The sequence below is a fragment of the Echeneis naucrates genome, chromosome 8 (genome assembly GCF_900963305.1).
Source record: "Echeneis naucrates chromosome 8, fEcheNa1.1, whole genome shotgun sequence".
Lineage (NCBI taxonomy): Eukaryota > Metazoa > Chordata > Actinopteri > Carangiformes > Echeneidae > Echeneis > Echeneis naucrates.
In genome coordinates, this window is record NC_042518.1 from 18,615,745 (window position 1) to 18,634,096 (window position 18,352).

The 18,352-nt window shown below is 41.4% G+C and overlaps 1 protein-coding gene across 4 annotated transcripts in view; it reads left to right on the forward strand.

Moving 5' to 3' along the window:
• The window catches only part of ap2a1 (adaptor related protein complex 2 subunit alpha 1), a 28,841-nt gene that overhangs the window by 2,524 nt on the left and 7,965 nt on the right, over positions 1-18,352 (forward strand). Inside the window, exons 2-14 of one of the 4 annotated variants that reach the window (XM_029507708.1) lie at positions 2,444-2,655; positions 7,452-7,645; positions 7,739-7,868; positions 7,961-8,062; positions 10,993-11,252; positions 13,391-13,559; positions 13,636-13,773; positions 13,920-14,102; positions 14,839-14,936; positions 15,016-15,247; positions 15,334-15,501; positions 15,599-15,753; positions 17,239-17,301. In XM_029507708.1, coding sequence (XP_029363568.1) covers positions 2,444-2,655; positions 7,452-7,645; positions 7,739-7,868; positions 7,961-8,062; positions 10,993-11,252; positions 13,391-13,559; positions 13,636-13,773; positions 13,920-14,102; positions 14,839-14,936; positions 15,016-15,247; positions 15,334-15,501; positions 15,599-15,753; positions 17,239-17,301 — 2,104 coding nt within the window. Of the gene's footprint in view, positions 1-2,443; positions 2,656-7,451; positions 7,646-7,738; positions 7,869-7,960; positions 8,063-10,992; positions 11,253-13,390; positions 13,560-13,635; positions 13,774-13,919; positions 14,103-14,838; positions 14,937-15,015; positions 15,248-15,333; positions 15,523-15,598; positions 15,754-17,238; positions 17,302-18,352 lie in introns of all 4 variants that reach the window. The other 3 variants (XM_029507709.1, XM_029507711.1, XM_029507710.1) reach the window with 3 other exon arrangements.

Sequence of the window (18,352 nt, forward strand, 5' to 3'; positions counted from 1 at the left end):
ATCAATTAGGAAAGTGCTCGGTAGTAAATACAGTGAGAAGTAGGGCCCTTTTACCATAGACTTTAGATAGATACTATCTGATTTCTTTTTACAACAATTCAGTAGAATGCAGATTGGAGATTATTCAGTATTGGCTTCAAATTTTTGGCCCATATTCTTTGTCAACATTTATAGTCTTTTATTCTCTCAGTCACTATAGGAAACGCTGCAGTCTGTATGATGTACCAAAAACCCTTTGTCACACTGTGGTTTTATTTTGTGTAACCAATTAACAGATGAACTAAAATAGAGGAATTCAACCTAATGTGGCAAAACTTGAGGCCCTGCCCTGTTGGTAAACATTTGATTCAATTGTTCAAAACAAACAAACAAACGTCTTATGACTTGTAAACATTCCTCAGCTGATGATGATGAGATGCGCTGATTGCTGGTCTCTCTGGCATCACAGTTTATATATTATATTCATCCACCTGACATGAAGCAGTGAGGAGAAATCAAAAGTGACTCAGCTGATTCAGGTTTTTTCATGACCTGGAATCAGAACTAAAATGGTACAAGCTGGCAGCTCAGGTGGTTTAGTGGTTGGTCCTCATGCCATGTTGTTGCAGTGACTCTGGGTTCTGTTGTGGCCCATGACCAAGGCTTCAGGTCATTCCCATTCTCTCCCACTGCTTCCTGTTGACTTCTCTACCTGTTACTAGTGAAATAAAGCCATTAAAAAAAGAAATAACACAAAAATGGATCAAGCTGTGGTAACCCAACCTTTAATCTGCTTGTTTACCTATAAACAGCTTTGACTCTAGCTACCTGGCAGATTACTTGAAGTCTGACAGTAGCAGTTATTTACCCCAGCGTGGGAACATTCACTAAGCTAAGGCTGTTGGTTTCAGTAGACGTAATGGGGCACCTGGCGATGTGGTCCTTATTTGAGGGTTTACAGTGATCAGCTGTCAGGACTGAGAAATTACAGGTGTTATAAGGTCATACTGTGTTTGTCTGTTTTTAAACCTGAGTAACTGGGTCTAATTTTGTATTGAATATTACATTGTACAGCAGTGAACAGAATCACATGCTTCTTTGTTGCTCTTGTTGACCCTTCAATAAAGGGATAAATTACTGTCATCATGAAGGCCAGGCCTTCATTCCAAATCACTTATTACTGCACAACAACCATGCTGACAAAACTCAGGATTTAAAGCCAAAACTCCCAGTGAATGCCAATTGATAATACATTAATATTGTTTAATGAAATCTATCTCCTTGGCCTGATGTCACAATGCAGCTCCACTTTCTCCCAATAGCAGAATTGAATGATACTGTCTGTTGTCCCACAGGGTCAGCCATGTTAGTTCACACAACAATGTGTATCAGTTGCTTTATATATCTCACAATTCAAATCTGTGTCAAACCACCTGCATCTATGGGTCTGAGTGGGTGTTGACTTTCCACTAATTTTCTTGGATTGTGTTTATACTGGTATCATCAGGTTGAAATGGCAAGATCAGAGTGAGGAAGGATCAGATGAGGGCGTAATTAACCCAAATACACACACTCATTACACTCTACCGGGACTAGGACTAAGTGTTCATAATGGCAACTGAGAGACATCCTATTATGATGGCAAAATCAATCTTTTGTGATTAACCTATGCTGTTTCTTCCTCCATTTTCCAGTTGAACTTTCTGCTTTGACATTGGCAAATATGCACCAATGCAGACTCCCTATTGGACATTTAATAGTTCACTTCCACTCTGCCCTTAGTTGGTTTGAGATGACCCTTTATATGGCAGAATCTCTGCGAGAACACGGAAGTGGAGGCAGTGTGGATAGGGGCTAGTTTGGGATAAGGTTGCGCTCTATAAAGGTAGACATTAGCTCTCTGACTTTTTATTTGAAATTTTTGATATTCATTCGTGGGGCCAGCCTTAGTTTTCAGTGACATGATCATTTTTATATGATAATCCCATTTAAAGAAAAATACGACCACATATATTATCCTTTAACAAAACTGCTAAAAAGACTTGAGGACTGATTTGAAGTCTTTGCCTGATGCTGATTGATGGTCTGTTGACTTTTTAATTATTTGTGCTTAGTAAGAATCATATATGTAGTTATGTTCAATAAAATCTTTCTGACCCACTGACAGCAGGCTTTATTAAGTCTTAGGAGCTCAGTGTTTGACTTGTTGACTAATTCATAGTGGCTCGCCACAATATCAAAACTGACTACCACGTAATGAGTTACATTTTTGTAATGCTATATAAAAGATGATCATCTGGTTTCTATATGTAAAGTGCCTTGATACAACTCTGTTTATGATTTGGTGCTATATAAATAAATTTGTCTTGATGATGACCTCATGAGCCCAAAGGCTTTTTAGAGCCAAGTCCAGCATGTCTGCGTTTTATATGCTGAAATTGTACTACTTCCTTTCCCTTGCTAGGTAAGAGCAAGGAAGCTGAGATCAAACGCATCAACAAAGAGCTAGCCAACATCCGCTCCAAGTTTAAAGGGGACAAGGCTCTGGATGGCTACAGCAAGAAGAAGTATGTGTGCAAGCTGCTCTTCATCTTCCTGCTTGGCCATGACATTGACTTTGGACACATGGAGGCAGTCAACCTGCTGAGTTCCAACAAGTACACAGAGAAACAGATTGTAAGTCGTCTTCTGGCTGGCTCTGGCCTTACACTTTGCTTGTACTTGAAATTTACACGTATCCATTATTTCTATATTTCATATCGTCTTTTTCCTTAAAAGACCTGAAGAACTTTCTTATTCAGTCCTATGTACTGATCCAAATTGCTAAGCTAATGAGCTGCTCCTTACCAGTCACTAGCTATGTCTACATTGACACAAGTAATTTGATTAAAAGCCTTACTGGAATAAAAAATCCTTAATATAAACAGGCCAATCGGAAGATCCTGACACGATCACACTCATTCAGATCAAAATTTCCTTCTGTTGGAGATGGGTGGGTTGTGCTAATTGTTGATCCAGTTGGCATGCATGTTCCAACACTTGTTTGGAAGTTTGAGTAAAAATTATCTTAATTGCACATGTCTGTTATGTCAGCTATACGTTGACGTAACATATTTCCGCCTTTACTACAGCTAGCAAAAGACATAGCAGGAGTTAAACAAAACTGATCTTTATCAGACAGTATGGCCTGAATGCCTGAATAAAATGTTAAGGGTTCATTAAAAAAAAAAAAAAAATGTCAGACAATTCTGCGCATGTCAAAATCATTTATTCCATTCAAACGTGAGATGTATGTAAACACGTCATGATAGGATAATTTTTTTTTTTTTTTTTTAAGGGTCCATGTAGACAGTAAAGCTCTAATCCGAACTGAAACCAGATTGAATAAATTTTGTGCATGTAACCATAGCTACTGAGCAGATGTGTCAGTGGAGATTACCCCGGGGTGGACACACACACAGCGATTACAGTCCCAAACCATCAAAATTAGCAGGTAAAAATAGGTTCTTGAAGCATGGGTAAATAATTTTCCCACTGACAGTCCAGTATGCCTTTATGTTCAACTGTAAGTAGCAGTGGATAATATGGCCAAAATTTATGTAATGATGTATATTTTTTTAAATATGGTCAATATATTCTGCTCTCATTATATGAACATTGTCAAAGTCACTACTACACACTAAACTACTAAGAATGCCCAGAATCAATGTCTCTTCCTGCAAACTTGAAAAATTTGTTTACCAAGTCTATGAAACGTTCTCCTACACAATTCTGTAAAATTTTAGATATTAAAAAGGTACAAGTAAATCTAAGTTTACCTTTTATTTGTATTCAGCCTTCATATACAAGGAAGAAGAATGGCATCACCGTCACAACAAAAGCCTCTACTTTGTCAGTACTTATATCTGTAAACTAACTTTGAACAACCAAATAGGCTGATTATGTTGTTCTAGTGCAAATAAATTGTAACAAAACAGCTTCAGCAATGATAAATAATGTGACAAGTGCTGAGTTGCTACAGAAAGACCAACAATAAAAACAAATGTTGGATAATTGTTTCAGGGAACAGCTGGATTAAACTTCCTTTGTGCCTCATCGTCAGACTCTCACATTACTGGAGGTGAACTCGTTCAAATGGTGGACAGAGATGTGTTCCTGCTGCTAGTCATTCCTTCCATTTGGGAGCCGTAGCCTGAATTTGATCTGATCTCCGATAACCGAACCTCTTCCACACCACTGACTTAGTCATCTCTTATCAACTAACTAAAGTCATTGATATTACCATCAGAGGTAAACATTTGGCAGACAGCAGGTATCGCGTCAGAGCTGAGTCTGCAGCTGCTGAGCACTGGCTGTCTTACTGTGAGGAGTTCTTGGCGCATCAATGTAGCCTAAGTCTGCCCTTTTTGCTTGGCTTGTCGGCAGTTCCTGTAATCCTCCTTCGTCATTGACAGATTGTATAAATATTTATATTGGTAATGGGTTTAAAAACCAAATCACCATTATTGAAACATTTTCTATTGCAGTATATACGATTTATTGTCCAGCCCTAACTATAGGTAACTGACAGATCAGACGCCTGTGCAGTGAAAAAAAAACAGATGCGAAATCAGAGCTGTCTGAGAGCATGTGACCCATGATCTTCTCCAGGTCATTCACCTTCCCCAAACATTTGAATGTTTCAGGTTGGAAAAGAATAATTATGGACAGAGACTTGAAGCTATTGTACAAATCAGCAGATGGTGTATTAAAGAGTCCAGGTCTGAGGGCTGAATGATCTGAATCAGAACAACTATAGACCTTCTTCTTCTGTTAGCCGTTTAGATCTGAGGTTTCTGATTTAGGGTTGACACAAGTACAAATCAATGACCTGTGTGTCATTAGCCACACACTGACCTCAGTCGCATGTTGGGTATCAGCCAGTGCAGTGAACTTTTATTACATACGGTAGGGTATAAAGTCTTATCTAAACAGTCTGACAAGTGTCACTATAATGTCAGAGCTTCAGCTGCAGGCTGAACTCTGATCCGCAGCACATCAGATGTAGTGACAGTGCAGATGATTATTTAAAGACGTTTTCTGTCTTTTCCCTTATATGACAATAAGTAGAATTTTCTTTCTTTACATACTGTATCTTCTGTCTGAATTTGTGATCCCCCTTGTGCTCTACAGATTGTCTGACTCTTTGCAGGTTAAACTCCTGATATGTGAAATTTAACTTGATTCTGCCATGCCAGTTCTGGGCTTCTGCAGGTCATCTCAAGCATAGAGACAGATTTTAAGTACCAACTCAGTTTGGCAGCTGTTTCCTGACACTGTGACGCACAGTTTTCTCAGGAACAGGAAGTGCTGAGTTAACAGAATAATGTTGAGTCAGGTTCTAAGAGGTTTGAAAGCTAAATGCTGTACCAGGAGAAGTAGTCTCTAGACCAGCTTGCTGTGAGTGTATAGTGTGTGTCTGAGACTGTCAACCAAATGTACTGGAGACAGTGAGACCTAGTGATAAACCTAGTCAATCAGTGATCTCCTTCAAGTCATTGAATTGGTGCATGAAGCAGCTGACACTAAACCTCTGACCCCTGAACCTCCTATTTCAGTTCCACCTTGACAGAACCAGAAAACATTCATCTGGGCTGAAAATTTAACCAATCAGAAATTGGTGGTCAAAGGTGTCAGAGACCTCACTGACACATTTTAGGCCATAAGTCATGAATTCATAGACTAAGTAATTGAATTCAAATGTCTGAAAGCTTTAAAGAAGGAGACAGCATTCTTTATGGTAAAGGCCATATTCACAGTGACATAATTATGTTCTGTGAAAGCACCTGTGAAAGCACCTCTTGGTCTTTACAGTACACTGAACATAGTATAGAATTAAACTAGAGGAAACTCTGGTGCCTTTAACAACCACCACAAGATGGTGCTGTGGTAGTGCTGCCACCATTTTGGTCTGAAAATGCCACTGGGAACAATAAAGACCCTAAACACAACATGTCCAAGAAGAAGAAAAATTCAAAGTGGAATCAGAGAAAATAGCATGGGACAGTCAACTATAAAAATTACCACTGTGAAAGCAAACGGCTTGCATTTCCCCAAAGACTCTGACAAGTAGTTATTAAAAAAATTTTAGAAATGTGGAAGCTATGCTAGTGCTTCATTTTACTCATAGTAAGTTGTATGACAAGGAGAAATACAAAGTAACTTATTTAAATGGTTGAACCCTTCATACATTTCAGAATTCATCACATCTTACATGCGCAATATTGGCAATTTTCACAGCAAATCAGTAGAAGAATAGAAAATTTCTATTAAAAAATTAATCATGAGCAAGTTGTGTGAAACTGGAGTGATGCCAAATAAATTTAATAAATACATTTATCAATTAAACTTTTGCAGATTTCTGCTTTGATTTTTTTTTTTTTTTTTTTTTTTTTTTTCTCCTCCCCCCCTTTAAGAAGAAGGGAGGTAATTGTAATAGTATGTGCATTTATGGGCAGCACAGCAGCATAGTGGTTAGTGCTGTTGCCCCACAACAAGAAGTTTGCAAGTTCTGTTCCTGACCCCTGACCCTGGGACCCTTCTGTGTGGAGATTGCATGTTCTCTCAGTACTTGTGTGGTTTTCCTCCAAACATGCATGGTTAGGTTAATTGGTTACTCTAAATTGTCCAAAGGTGTCAGTGTGAGTTGTTGTTCATCTCTGTCTGTTGGCCCTGTGATGGACTGGCAACCAGTCCAGGGTGTACGCAGCCCTCTCCCAATATGAGCTGGGATTGGTTCAGGCACACCCTGCGAGCCAGAAATGAATAAGCAGTAAAAGATGAATGTATGTATGTGTATCATTAGTAGTGATTAAACAACATTTGTTAGATAGCTGACAATGTTGATATGGTTGGTTGGTGAGCCTAAAACAGACTTTTATTTAAATATATCATTACTTTAAACCGGTTCCTGTTCCCACTTATCCTTCATGATTAACAAGAAAACAAGTCAGTCATCTTATATGATTGCATTGCATATGATAATTTAATTATGAAGGATGGTATGTATCAATTTCAATCACATTAAAGGCTCATGGCACATCACAGCTTTTGTAATTTGATAGCTTTGATAATTGTTTTCAGTCCAAAATTGCAAAAGGACAGTTCTGCTGGCACTTGTTAATGTTGCAATAGAACAACCACCTAGCATTAAGTTCTTATCAATGCAAGCTCTTTGTTGTGACTGATGAGGGAGAGCGTGCGACCATATTTCCTAAAACTCGACCAGGTGGAAAAGATTTCTACTGATCAGTTTTTAATTAGTGCCACCTGGTGGTCAATGTGGGTGCACTGTGAAAGTGCAGTCTCACTCTGAGCCCGTATGTTTTTAAGAACTGTAGTATCAAACTGGATTAGTTTGATGTTGTACTCAGAGCTTTGACCATGTATAGCTGTTGTTATGAAATAAATACTGATCTCCTCTGTGACTCCAGGGCTATCTATTCATCTCAGTGCTGGTCAACAGCAACAGTGAGCTCATCCGTTTGATCAACAACGCCATCAAGAATGACCTGTCCAGCCGTAACCCCACCTTCATGTGCCTGGCCCTCCACTGCATTGCAAATGTAGGGAGCCGTGAGATGGCTGAAGCCTTTGCCAGTGAGATCCCTCGGATCCTGGTTGCTGGGTGAGTGTTGAGGAAGTCCAATTAATAATCTTACGTGCTGCTGGGAGTGATGATAGTGACTTACCAGCTCATCTTATGGCTGATGTATCACAGTGATACAATGGACAGTGTGAAGCAGTCGGCTGCTCTGTGTCTGCTGCGCCTCTACAAGACGTCTCCTGACCTGGTGCTGATGGGGGAGTGGACATCACGTGTGGTGCACCTGCTGAACGACCAACACATGGTCAGAACACAAGATTAGGCAAGAGAGTGACATTTAAAATTAGTAGTATAATCTGTACCATTTTCCATTGTGTTTCTCCCTTTTTTGTTTAGGGTGTGGTGACAGCAGCTATCTCTCTCATTACCTGTCTGAGCCAGAAGAATCCAGATGAGTTCAAAACCTGTGTTTCCCTGGCTGTTTCCCGACTCAGCAGGGTGGGTGTGTGTTTGTGTATGCGTCATTCTGTGTGTGTTAAGCCATTGTCACTTGCATCATCATTTAACCACTCAATCAGAATCTGTTTTATTGGCCAAGTGTGTTCACTCATACAAAGAATCTGATTCACTTTGCTCTCAGTACTGAGTTTATATAATGAGACATATAAACTAGGAACATGGACACAAAAGAGGGAAAAGAAGTTGTTGACTAATGTCACAGCCAATCGGTGTATTCGGTGTAAGGAATGGGAGACAGTCAACAGGGACTTGTCAATAATTCTGAGCAGACTAGGAGGAAATGCAAACCATAGATTAGAGAAGATGGGAGACATAATCTACTCCTATGGTGATTTGGATAGAAAGAGGGTTGAAAGAGTATCAAATCAGATTTATTTGAATAGCGCCAAATCATAACAAAGTTACATCAAGGCACTTTACATTTAGAGCAGCTCTAGACCAAACTCTTTATAAAATTAATTTAAAGAGACCCAACAGATCCCCTGATGAGCAAGCACTTGGTGACAGTGGCAAGGAAAAACTTCCTTTAAGAGGCAACGAACAGGTAGCAAAGTCTAGACGGCAAAGAGAAATGGAGAAATTAGTTAAAGAAAGAAGACAATTAAGAAAGCATTGGAAAAGAGCTACAGAGGAAGAGAGGGAGGGAATTAATGTGTTGCAAGACAGGTTGAGAAGTAGGCTAAGAGTACTCAGAAGGGCTGAATATTGGACAGAGCTCCTGTTATCTGGGAGTAAAGATGTGGTAGTTAGTAAGGTGGTTCCAAACCCAACCAAGGGGAGAAAATGTAATTCAAGAATGGCAGTGCAGGAAGCAAAAGCCAATCTTAGGCATACAGAGATTGTGGTTAATGTACAGATAGGCCAGGGAGGCTTGTGGCTTTGCTCAGGCAAACCGGTGTGGAGTAGAGCAGGTCCCAAAGAAAAGAGGAAGCTAGTTGTGGAGCAGGTTCATACACAGGAGGAAATATTAAGGAATACAAGGGCAGTGGCTCAGGCTAAGCAGGGACAGTGGTTGAACTGGGAAGGTGTAGAGAAGGAAAAAACTTAGTTGGAAAGAGCTGTGGAGTATGGAGGAAAGCAGTATTAGATTTTTGATAGGGACAACATATGATGTATTGCCAACTCCCCAGAACCTAAAACTCTCGGTAAATGTAGACCCGCTATGTTCGTTGTGTTTAGGTACTGCAACTCTAAAGCACATCTTGTCAGGTTGTAAGTTTAGTCTGTCACAAGGACGGTATACGTGGCGACATAACCAGGTTTGAAAAAGCTTAGCTGCAGGCATTGAAGATATACAGAGGCAGGCAAATTTAGGAAGGTCTAAGGCAAACAGAATTGCAAGAAGGAGGTAAAGTTAATAAGATAACAAGGAGGCAAGGCAGCTTAGAGGATGCCAGTGACTGGGAGATGCAGGTAGAGTTAGGAGGAAAGCTTGTTGTTCCCCGGGAAATGGCCTGTACAAAGCTAAGGCCTGATATAATTTTGTGGTCTAGAAGTAGAAAGAGAGTATATTTCATAGAGCTGACTGTGCCATGGGAGAATTCAGTTGAAGAAGCATATGAAAAGAAAAAAGCTCAGGTATGCAGATCTAGGTAAGGATGCTGAACGACAAGGCTGGAAGGTTAGGATTTGTCCAGTGGAAGTAGGATGTAGAGGGTTTGTAGCCAGATCTGTTGTTGCTTTGTTGAGGGAGTTAGGAGGAAGGGGACAGAGTGTGAGGAAAATAGTCAAAGAAATGCCAGATGAGGCCGTAAAATCAAGTCAGTGGATTTGGATTAGAAGAAGTAATAGTAGCTGGGGGCCAAGCAGGGGGAGCTTTTAAGATAGACAGACTCTAGGGAGAAGCGGAGGAAGAAATCCAGGAAGAGGAAGTGTATTTAAGTGGAGGATGTGGCCTGTTTGAGCCTCTTTGAGACCAGGCGGTTAGTCCAGGTGGGTTGGCCTGTATTGGTTTGATTTGGTTTGATTATAGAACTGTCCAGGTGAGTTTGTTTGCTGAATCTGCTAGTATAGCCTGGCCCTCCACCTCCTGCACCCTCTATACTTTCATGCCCCCTACGCTAACGAGGGTCTGTATCCCATCCCTACTTTTATCTCCACCTATTCTATTTCTCTCCCCTACCCGAACCAGGGTCTGTATCCCCACCCCGCTTTCACTGGTGCAGTTGGTGAGAGGTCAGAATAGCTGACAGCAGTACTGCTTGAGCCTGACCCTGGGACGCCAGTGATCACTGTCTACCCTCCATGAGGTGTTGTGGGACTAAATAGACGAAACACCGGTAAAGGAGGTTCCCACCTGGGAACCTATCACTGCTCACTGGCCTAGTTAGATATTGTCTGTAGGGCACATCGGCAGGGCAAAGTTTGTTGTAAGGGAGTTAATCATTGAGTCTGGTCCATTTTTTGTTGCACAAGTTTTTGTGTTTACTCTAAATAAAATTAGTGCCTTAACTGTCAATTTCTTATGTGCCCAAGGTAAATGGGATCAATCTTGTATTTTTCCTGTGTTTTCCTTTTAAAGTCAACAGAAGTCTTTAGTGACTTTTAGAATTTGCCAAGATTGTGCTGATTCTAGATATGTAATACGCAACAGTATGACAAATATGAAAGCCTTTAAAGTTTTGGAAAGTTGAAAAATATATTTTAGCACTTGGATGTGAAGATGGTACATTTAAAAATAATAATAAAATCAAAAATTTATTTTACAATAAAAAGCAATTCAAATTAGGGGATTCTGCAAACTCAAACACATCCAGCGTGTCTCCAGTATGATGTGGACTGTGAACAATTAGCAGACATGAGGAATAGGCTTCAGACAGCACTGACATCTGCAGCGCAGAGGGTGTAGAGCAGGGTATTGATCAGGTTCAGTGGTACCTAATATAAAGAAGATTCTGTTGGTTCTCTAGATTGTGTCGTCAGCCTCCACTGACCTGCAGGATTACACATACTACTTTGTCCCAGCGCCGTGGCTCTCCTGCAAGCTTCTGCGCCTGCTGCAGTGTTACCCTCCACCAGAGGATGGTGCTGTCAAGGGCCGCCTGGTAGAGTGTCTGGAGACCATCCTCAACAAGGCCCAGGAGCCGCCCAAGTCCAAGAAGGTCCAGCACTCCAATGCCAAGAATGCAATCCTCTTTGAGGCGATTTCACTTATCATCCACTATGACAGGTGAGCAGTAAATAGAGAAAGGAGTGTCTGAATACTTCTGTCAGTGGGATATTTCAGTTTGGTTATTCACATAGTAGTATAGAGTCAGGATCTTGACAGAGCTAGAGAGCTGTCTTATATGTAGCTGGAAAGGAGAAGATGTTGGAGTGGGAAGGGGGCATTGGTGGAGGAGACTATGGTAATATTGGAATCAGTGAGCCTGACCCTAAACTCTGAATTAATGTACCCTGAGATTGAAACTCTTGTTGTCTTAGCAGTGTTTCCTGTGTACGTATTGTGAGGCAATGCAGTCCAACGCAATAGGAACACAATGCAATTTGATCCGACAAAGAAAACAGAGTGCGATGCAATTCAGAGTCTAATTATTTATTTATGTGCTTAATACTTTCAGTGAGCAGCAAAAGACAGTTTACATAATATGGGAAAAAATTAAATTAACCTTTCATAAAGAGATCTTTCATAACCACTTACAAATGGGGAAAAAATGGTAAGTCTTACAGGCATTTACATGCCGCTGTAAACACAAACCAGTGTCACTGTCATATTAATTAATTTGCAGTCTTGACAATGACAAAATAGTAGGGATGTGACGATACACGATATTGGGTTGACGAGACGAGATTTTCATAAAACTAAAATGACAAAATGCATGACTGGACAAACACTTATTTTATTTAAGAGTCAAAAAAAAAATTAAGGCGCATTTTGAAATGTTTTAGAACTTGCATCCACGTATGACCGAAACATGAGATTTTAACTGTTGAAGTTCGTTCCACAAATAAAATTTCTTTCTTTTTTTAAAGTACAAACAATATTTGCAAAACTGTGACCAAAGTACTACTCTAACACTACTCTAACAGACTGACCTTTTTTTCCCCCCAAGCATGACACTGGCAACTAGACTAGAGTTGCCTAGACTAAGCTATGCTCGTACCGTTTTCTTACAGTGCTTACATAATGTCCGTGTCTTGTCTGTCCGTCAGTTGCCGTTTATTTTTTCCACTGGGTACCCAAAGTGCTGCCACACAAACGATTTAAAAGTAGCGGGGGCATCTTCAATGCTGATATTTTCAGACCCCGACGTCATTCTGGCTGCATGATAGGCTGCTGCTGAGCTGATGCATTCTTTCTCCTCCTTCTTGTCACTTTCTGGCAGACTAGGCGTAGCGAAGGCACATTACTGCCCCCACCGGTCACAAATAGAAGTTTGGCTAGCTTAGTTTGATAGGCTTCTGCCCTTTGCCCACAAGACAGCTTTTACTTAAATGAGAAATATTGTCAGGAGTTAATCTCTCCTCACACCCCTACAAAATTGTTTAGCAATGGTGAAAAAATGCAACGGAACACACTCAACTTTAGTATATTGCATTTGAAGATTGAGTTGTCCTTCTCTCTTGAAAGCCTGTATTGTTGCCAAAGTTAACTGGTGTATATTTGCTTCACCTACGTGAATTTGTTGCAACCTGTGCTACTCACTTGTCTTTTGTTCTCTAACATGAGATGATGAAAGAGGGATAGTCCAAAATATCAAAGTAATTGGTTGGTAATTTTTGGAATGATTTGTAAATTCAGACTTTATCAATGCAAAGAATCAAACATCGATGTTATAATTTCTTCATGCTTGCTATGTTCACAGCATATCTGGGTATCAATACAAACCAGTTGATCTTCCAATTCCTGTTTACATCCTGCCTGTAAAAGAACGTAAGACTGTAGACCCTATTTGTGCCATTAACTAAGTGACTTTCGTAATGTTTATCCAGAGGACAGAGGTGAGAATTGGACTTTGACGAGAAAGCAAGTCGTATCAAATGATTGGTTGAATAGAGTACCCCCCACACACACACACAGTTTTTCACTATGTTCCCTCTGACTTGACCACAAGCATGAGGAAGAAAACCAGAAAAAAAATTTGATTTAGAGTGAGGGCTCCATCTGACCTGCTCAGTACACTATCTTGTGGATTGTGTGATAGTCTGTCAGGTCAGCCACACAGTAGCCAATCCTTAATGCATAGCCTGCTTTATTGTCTATTTTCCTCAAAATGGGCTCATCATTCAAAAAACTATAAAAGACCTTGGATGTGACCAGCTATAGTGCCGTGGCCTTTGATGTGATTTGTTGTTTGTTTTGGACAGTGAGCCAAACCTGCTGGTGAGGGCCTGTAACCAGCTTGGTCAGTTCCTGCAGCACAGAGAAACCAATCTGCGCTACCTGGCGCTGGAGAGCATGTGCACCTTGGCCAGCTCTGAGTTCTCCCATGAAGCTGTGAAGACACACATCGAGACAGTCATCAACGCCCTGAAGGTGAAGCCTCACATCCACACATGATTGTAGACCTGGAGCATGAAACAGTCAGCCTAACCTTTCTTTGTGTATGCAGACTGAGAGGGATGTGAGTGTACGTCAGCGAGCAGCTGACTTGCTGTATGCCATGTGTGATCGCAGCAATGCCAAGCAAATTGTTGCAGAGATGCTCAGCTACCTGGAGACAGCAGACTATTCCATCAGAGAGGAGATGGTAAATGCTGGTCTCAGTTTTTATTTGTATGTGACTGGTCTATTCCTGTGTATGTTCAGTGTTGCATTTAAAATATAATAATACCCATAAGAAAACATTTTTCAGCTTTTCAAATGCAGCTGCTACCTGTTGTCTTCCTTATGCAGGTGCTCAAAGTGGCCATCCTTGCAGAAAAGTATGCAGTAGATTATTCTTGGTACGTGGACACCATCCTCAACCTCATCCGCATTGCAGGTGACTATGTCAGTGAAGAGGTGTGGTATCGAGTCATTCAGATCGTCATCAACCGTGACGACGTGCAGGGCTACGCTGCCAAGACTGTCTTTGAGGTACCTGTCTGAGAATCGTGCACCAATGCAGTGATGGATAACACACCGTGGGGAACACAACAGTTTTGTTTCAGTCACAGTCATTAAAGCCATTGTAAAAAATATAATAGTAATAAGAAGAAACCTGCAGAGGATTGAATTTTGTTGTTTCTTTTTTTTTTTTTTTTTTTTTTTTGTGTGAATTTTAAGAACTTTGGCCATTTCATTACAAAAAGTAGAGTAAACCGTTTCCGGGTCGCAGGTGTTGCTGAAGCCAATCCCAGCTTACATTAGGAAGATTAGCAAGATTAGGGTACACACTGGACAGGTTGCCAGTCCATTGCAGGGCCAACACACAGAGACAGACAGAGACCAACAACCACTCACACTCAGACCTATGTGCAATTTAGAGTCACCAATTAACCTAAACATGCATGTCTTTGGACGGTGGGAGGAAAGTACTCAGAGGAAACCCACGTAAGCATGGGGAGAACATGCAAACGCTGCACAGAACGGCCCCAGGCCGGTAACCAAACCTGCAACAGCAATAGTTTCAATCTTTAATGCAACTGTTACCTTGATGTCTGAAGGATGTGAGCTCAGACAAACATATATGTCCAGGTCAGATTTCAACCACATCTCTGAGACTATTCCTCCATGGTTTACACTATTTTTACCAGTGTCCAATTTTAAATTCTTGTCTCTTGGTTGAAGGACTTGGTCTCAGTCTGGCTTTTGTATCTGTTGTCTTCTCCAGGCTCTGCAGGCCCCTGCTTGTCACGAAAACATGGTCAAGGTTGGCGGCTATATCCTGGGAGAGTTTGGTAACCTCATTGCTGGTGACCCACGCTCCAGGTATGTTGGTTTCTCGTCTTTGAGGCATTAAGTTCACAGGGGAACTGATAAATAGTATGTTTGCTGCTCTGTTGTCCAGCCCGCTGGTCCAGTTCAACCTCCTCCATTCCAAGTTCCACCTGTGCTCTGTGCCAACCCGTGCACTGCTGCTGTCAGCCTACATCAAGTTTATCAACCTGTTCCCGGAGACAAAGGCCACCATCCAGGAGGTGCTGCGATGTGACAGCCAGATCCGCAACTCAGACGTAGAGCTGCAGCAACGTGCTGTGGAGTATCTGAAACTTTCTTCCATTGCCAGCACTGATGTCCTCGTGAGTCTCTTGCTGATATGAATTTTCATTTAGACGTTGGCAATCCAAAGCTGTAGCATGGTCCTGCTGGTCCTCTGTTATTACAGGCCACCGTCCTTGAGGAAATGCCTCCCTTCCCAGAGAGGGAGTCGTCCATCCTGGCTAAGCTGAAGAAGAAGAAGGGGCCTGGTGCAGTTTCGGTAACGGAACTAGATGACAACAAAAGGGAGGGCGGAGAGTTGAATGGAGGGGCGGACCGGGGGCCAGACACAGCAGCCATGGCAGCCTCTAATGCAGTAAGCAGACTGTCACATTTGCAGAGTAGTTTAATTCTACACAATTAGCTGATGCTGAAGTACCTGTGTTTTTCAGTCCACCCCATCACCATCAGCAGACCTTCTCGGGATTCGCTCTACTGCCCCCATCAGCGCAGCACCAGCCAGTGCTGGCAGTTTATTGGTGGATGTGTTCTCTGAGGCAGGTCCTGCTGCTCCTTCTGCCGCTGTCAATGATGATGGCTTCTTAAGGTGAAAGCTCATCTCTTGATGAAAAGATATTAAATTCAGTGTAAGCCAAAGTCCAGTATGAGAAGCTGTAACAGACCTGATACAGCTACATAGCCACCAGAGGAAATTGAGTCAAAAACTGCTCTCAAACTTGATTTGATTTATATTAGCTGATATTCATCCAGTAACATAATAACAGGTTTTAAAAAATTGAAGGCCCAAACACTGGAACATGATATTAGTCTCTCAGCCCTTTACTGGACTCCTGCCTCTACTCAATGTGCTTATCTACAATTTATAAAAGATGAGACTAGGGGACTCATATTTTCTCAACTTAGTGTGTCTGGATAAGACAGGAGAGACTTTCACTTCAGTTAGACTTTGATAAAGTTCTGTGAATGACACATCCTGCTCTGCCTGGTTGCAGTCTTCTCCACACACCAGTTACAATGAAGAAGCCACTCTCTGAAAGTGGCCTAGATGTATGTATGTAAACACTGGCAGAAGGTCTTAAACTGGACTGGGCAAGCTTGGACCTCAGCTAGGAAGCACCCAGAATTGTCATGTAGTATGTCTCATGTCTTCAACTGATTAAATAGTTGTGGTGTTTGTGGCATGTTGTGTTGTTAGTCTGTCTTTCTCTGCTCTATCTTTGTCAGTGGACCTGCGAACCTGGAGACTACTAGAGTGTGATAGCTGAGTCAGCTAATCAGAACCCCTGCTCTGCTTTCATGCTGGGTTTAGAATCTAAATCTCCAGCTGGTGATCAGATATTTGTTGTGGTAGTCAACAGACTTTGCTCAGTTGGTGAAGGTCATATTCTGCCTCTTGAATGCCTGTCATCAGTTTTTGGCAGTGGTATAGACATCAAACTTTCTTTCCCAAAGCTGGATCAGTGTTAGCTGTGTTGGTACAGGAGTTAATTTGTTGGCCTACTGCAGCTTCCCGGTAGGAAGAGGATGTGACTTTCAGGAACTCGCAAGTGGGCATGGATGGCCACTGTTATACCAGGGATTGCTTTGATTTTGTTAATAGTGTGAAGGCTGATCCTCCACAAAGAGGGAGTTAAAATAATTACAGTGGTGTAACCATTAAATCAAATCAGATTTATTTATATAGCACCAAATCATAACAAGGTTACATCAAAGTGGGAAGAATTGTACTGTAGGTGTAGGAAGAGTATTTTGCACCAAAGTGGTATCAGGAATCTGGTATCATTTGGCTGATGTAAAATTACAATCACAGCTGTGTGTGTATGTTTGCCTTCCACGTACAAACACACAAACTGAATGGTCGACCATGCAAGCACCAGATGGGCTGCAGACTGAACTTCATGGTTGGCAGGTCTGCTACACTTGTCTGTTCTTTTTATCTTTGCTATGTATGTGACTGTCTTTCGTCTTTTTCTCTCCTTCCTTTCTCTCCATTTACGTGTGTGTGTGTGTGTGTGTGTCTGTATGCGTGTGTCTGTGTCTCCTGTCCTCAACGGTGATTGGACATTGACAGAGATCTGGAACATCCCACCGAGACCTCTGATTCCCTATTGGTGGAGGGTTCTGGTGACTCGGAGTAAGGGCCCAGTAGTAACCTACAAAATTAGCTATTAAAATATGAATATTGAAAAGATTTGTTTCTAGGCTTTTAAATCTTTGAGTATGTCATGCTCATGCACCCAACACATGAGCCATTAACATGAATGCACCTGACTCTACACATACGCTGATGCCTGATTTGGAACTTCAACTCAATCAGCTGTTCTGTTATCCTGTAACATCATGTCACCTGAGTAGGTCATCGCAGAACTGCTTGTACACTGTGTTTAGACCACATCACCAATTCTAGGGGCACCAGCTCAGTGAAGAAACTGATAATATTTTTTAAAAGGCATTTTAGACAAAAGATACAGAATCAATTAGACCTAAAGAGTTTGTTTCTCTTAAGAATTTATTTAACTGTCACATTAATGGTACTGAGGCTGTAGTCTGCAGCATCTTGCCCAGGCCACTTTTAATATAAAATGTTTACAGAAAGCTCAGCAGAGGGTTAACCTGATGATCTGTGGTTAAAGGTCCCCACAGATGCTGCCAAAAGAGGGAGTTGCCAGGCTTATTTTATACAAAAGGACATCCATTCATCCATTATCTATCTATCTATCTACCCATCGACTGTGCAGGGTTGTGAGGGCAGCGGAAGTTACTCCCAACTGACAGAGGGTCAAATTTTCATAGAATCATCCAAACACTCACATTCTGATCTGTTAATTGCTCTGCACCTGATCAGTGGTGTAATGCCCAAGCTGCTCTGGTACCATGTGCACTACCAAACTACTTTATGCTTGCACATAGTGTTTTTGTGGAGCACACAAAAGGCCAATGACAAAACACAACTTGGATAATTTCTTCCCAATATCCACCAGCCCACTATTGTGGTTTCTCCTTCATTGCCCCATTAACATTTAAGTTGCCGACTATATGATCTCAAAATAGGACACAGACACTCTAGAGCCTTCTTTGTAGCAACTTGCAGGCTCATGGAGGTGACCCTCTCATTGTCCTACCATCACAGCAGCAGTCAACTGGGGGCTCATGAGTGTTTCAGGATCACTGAAAGACACAAAACC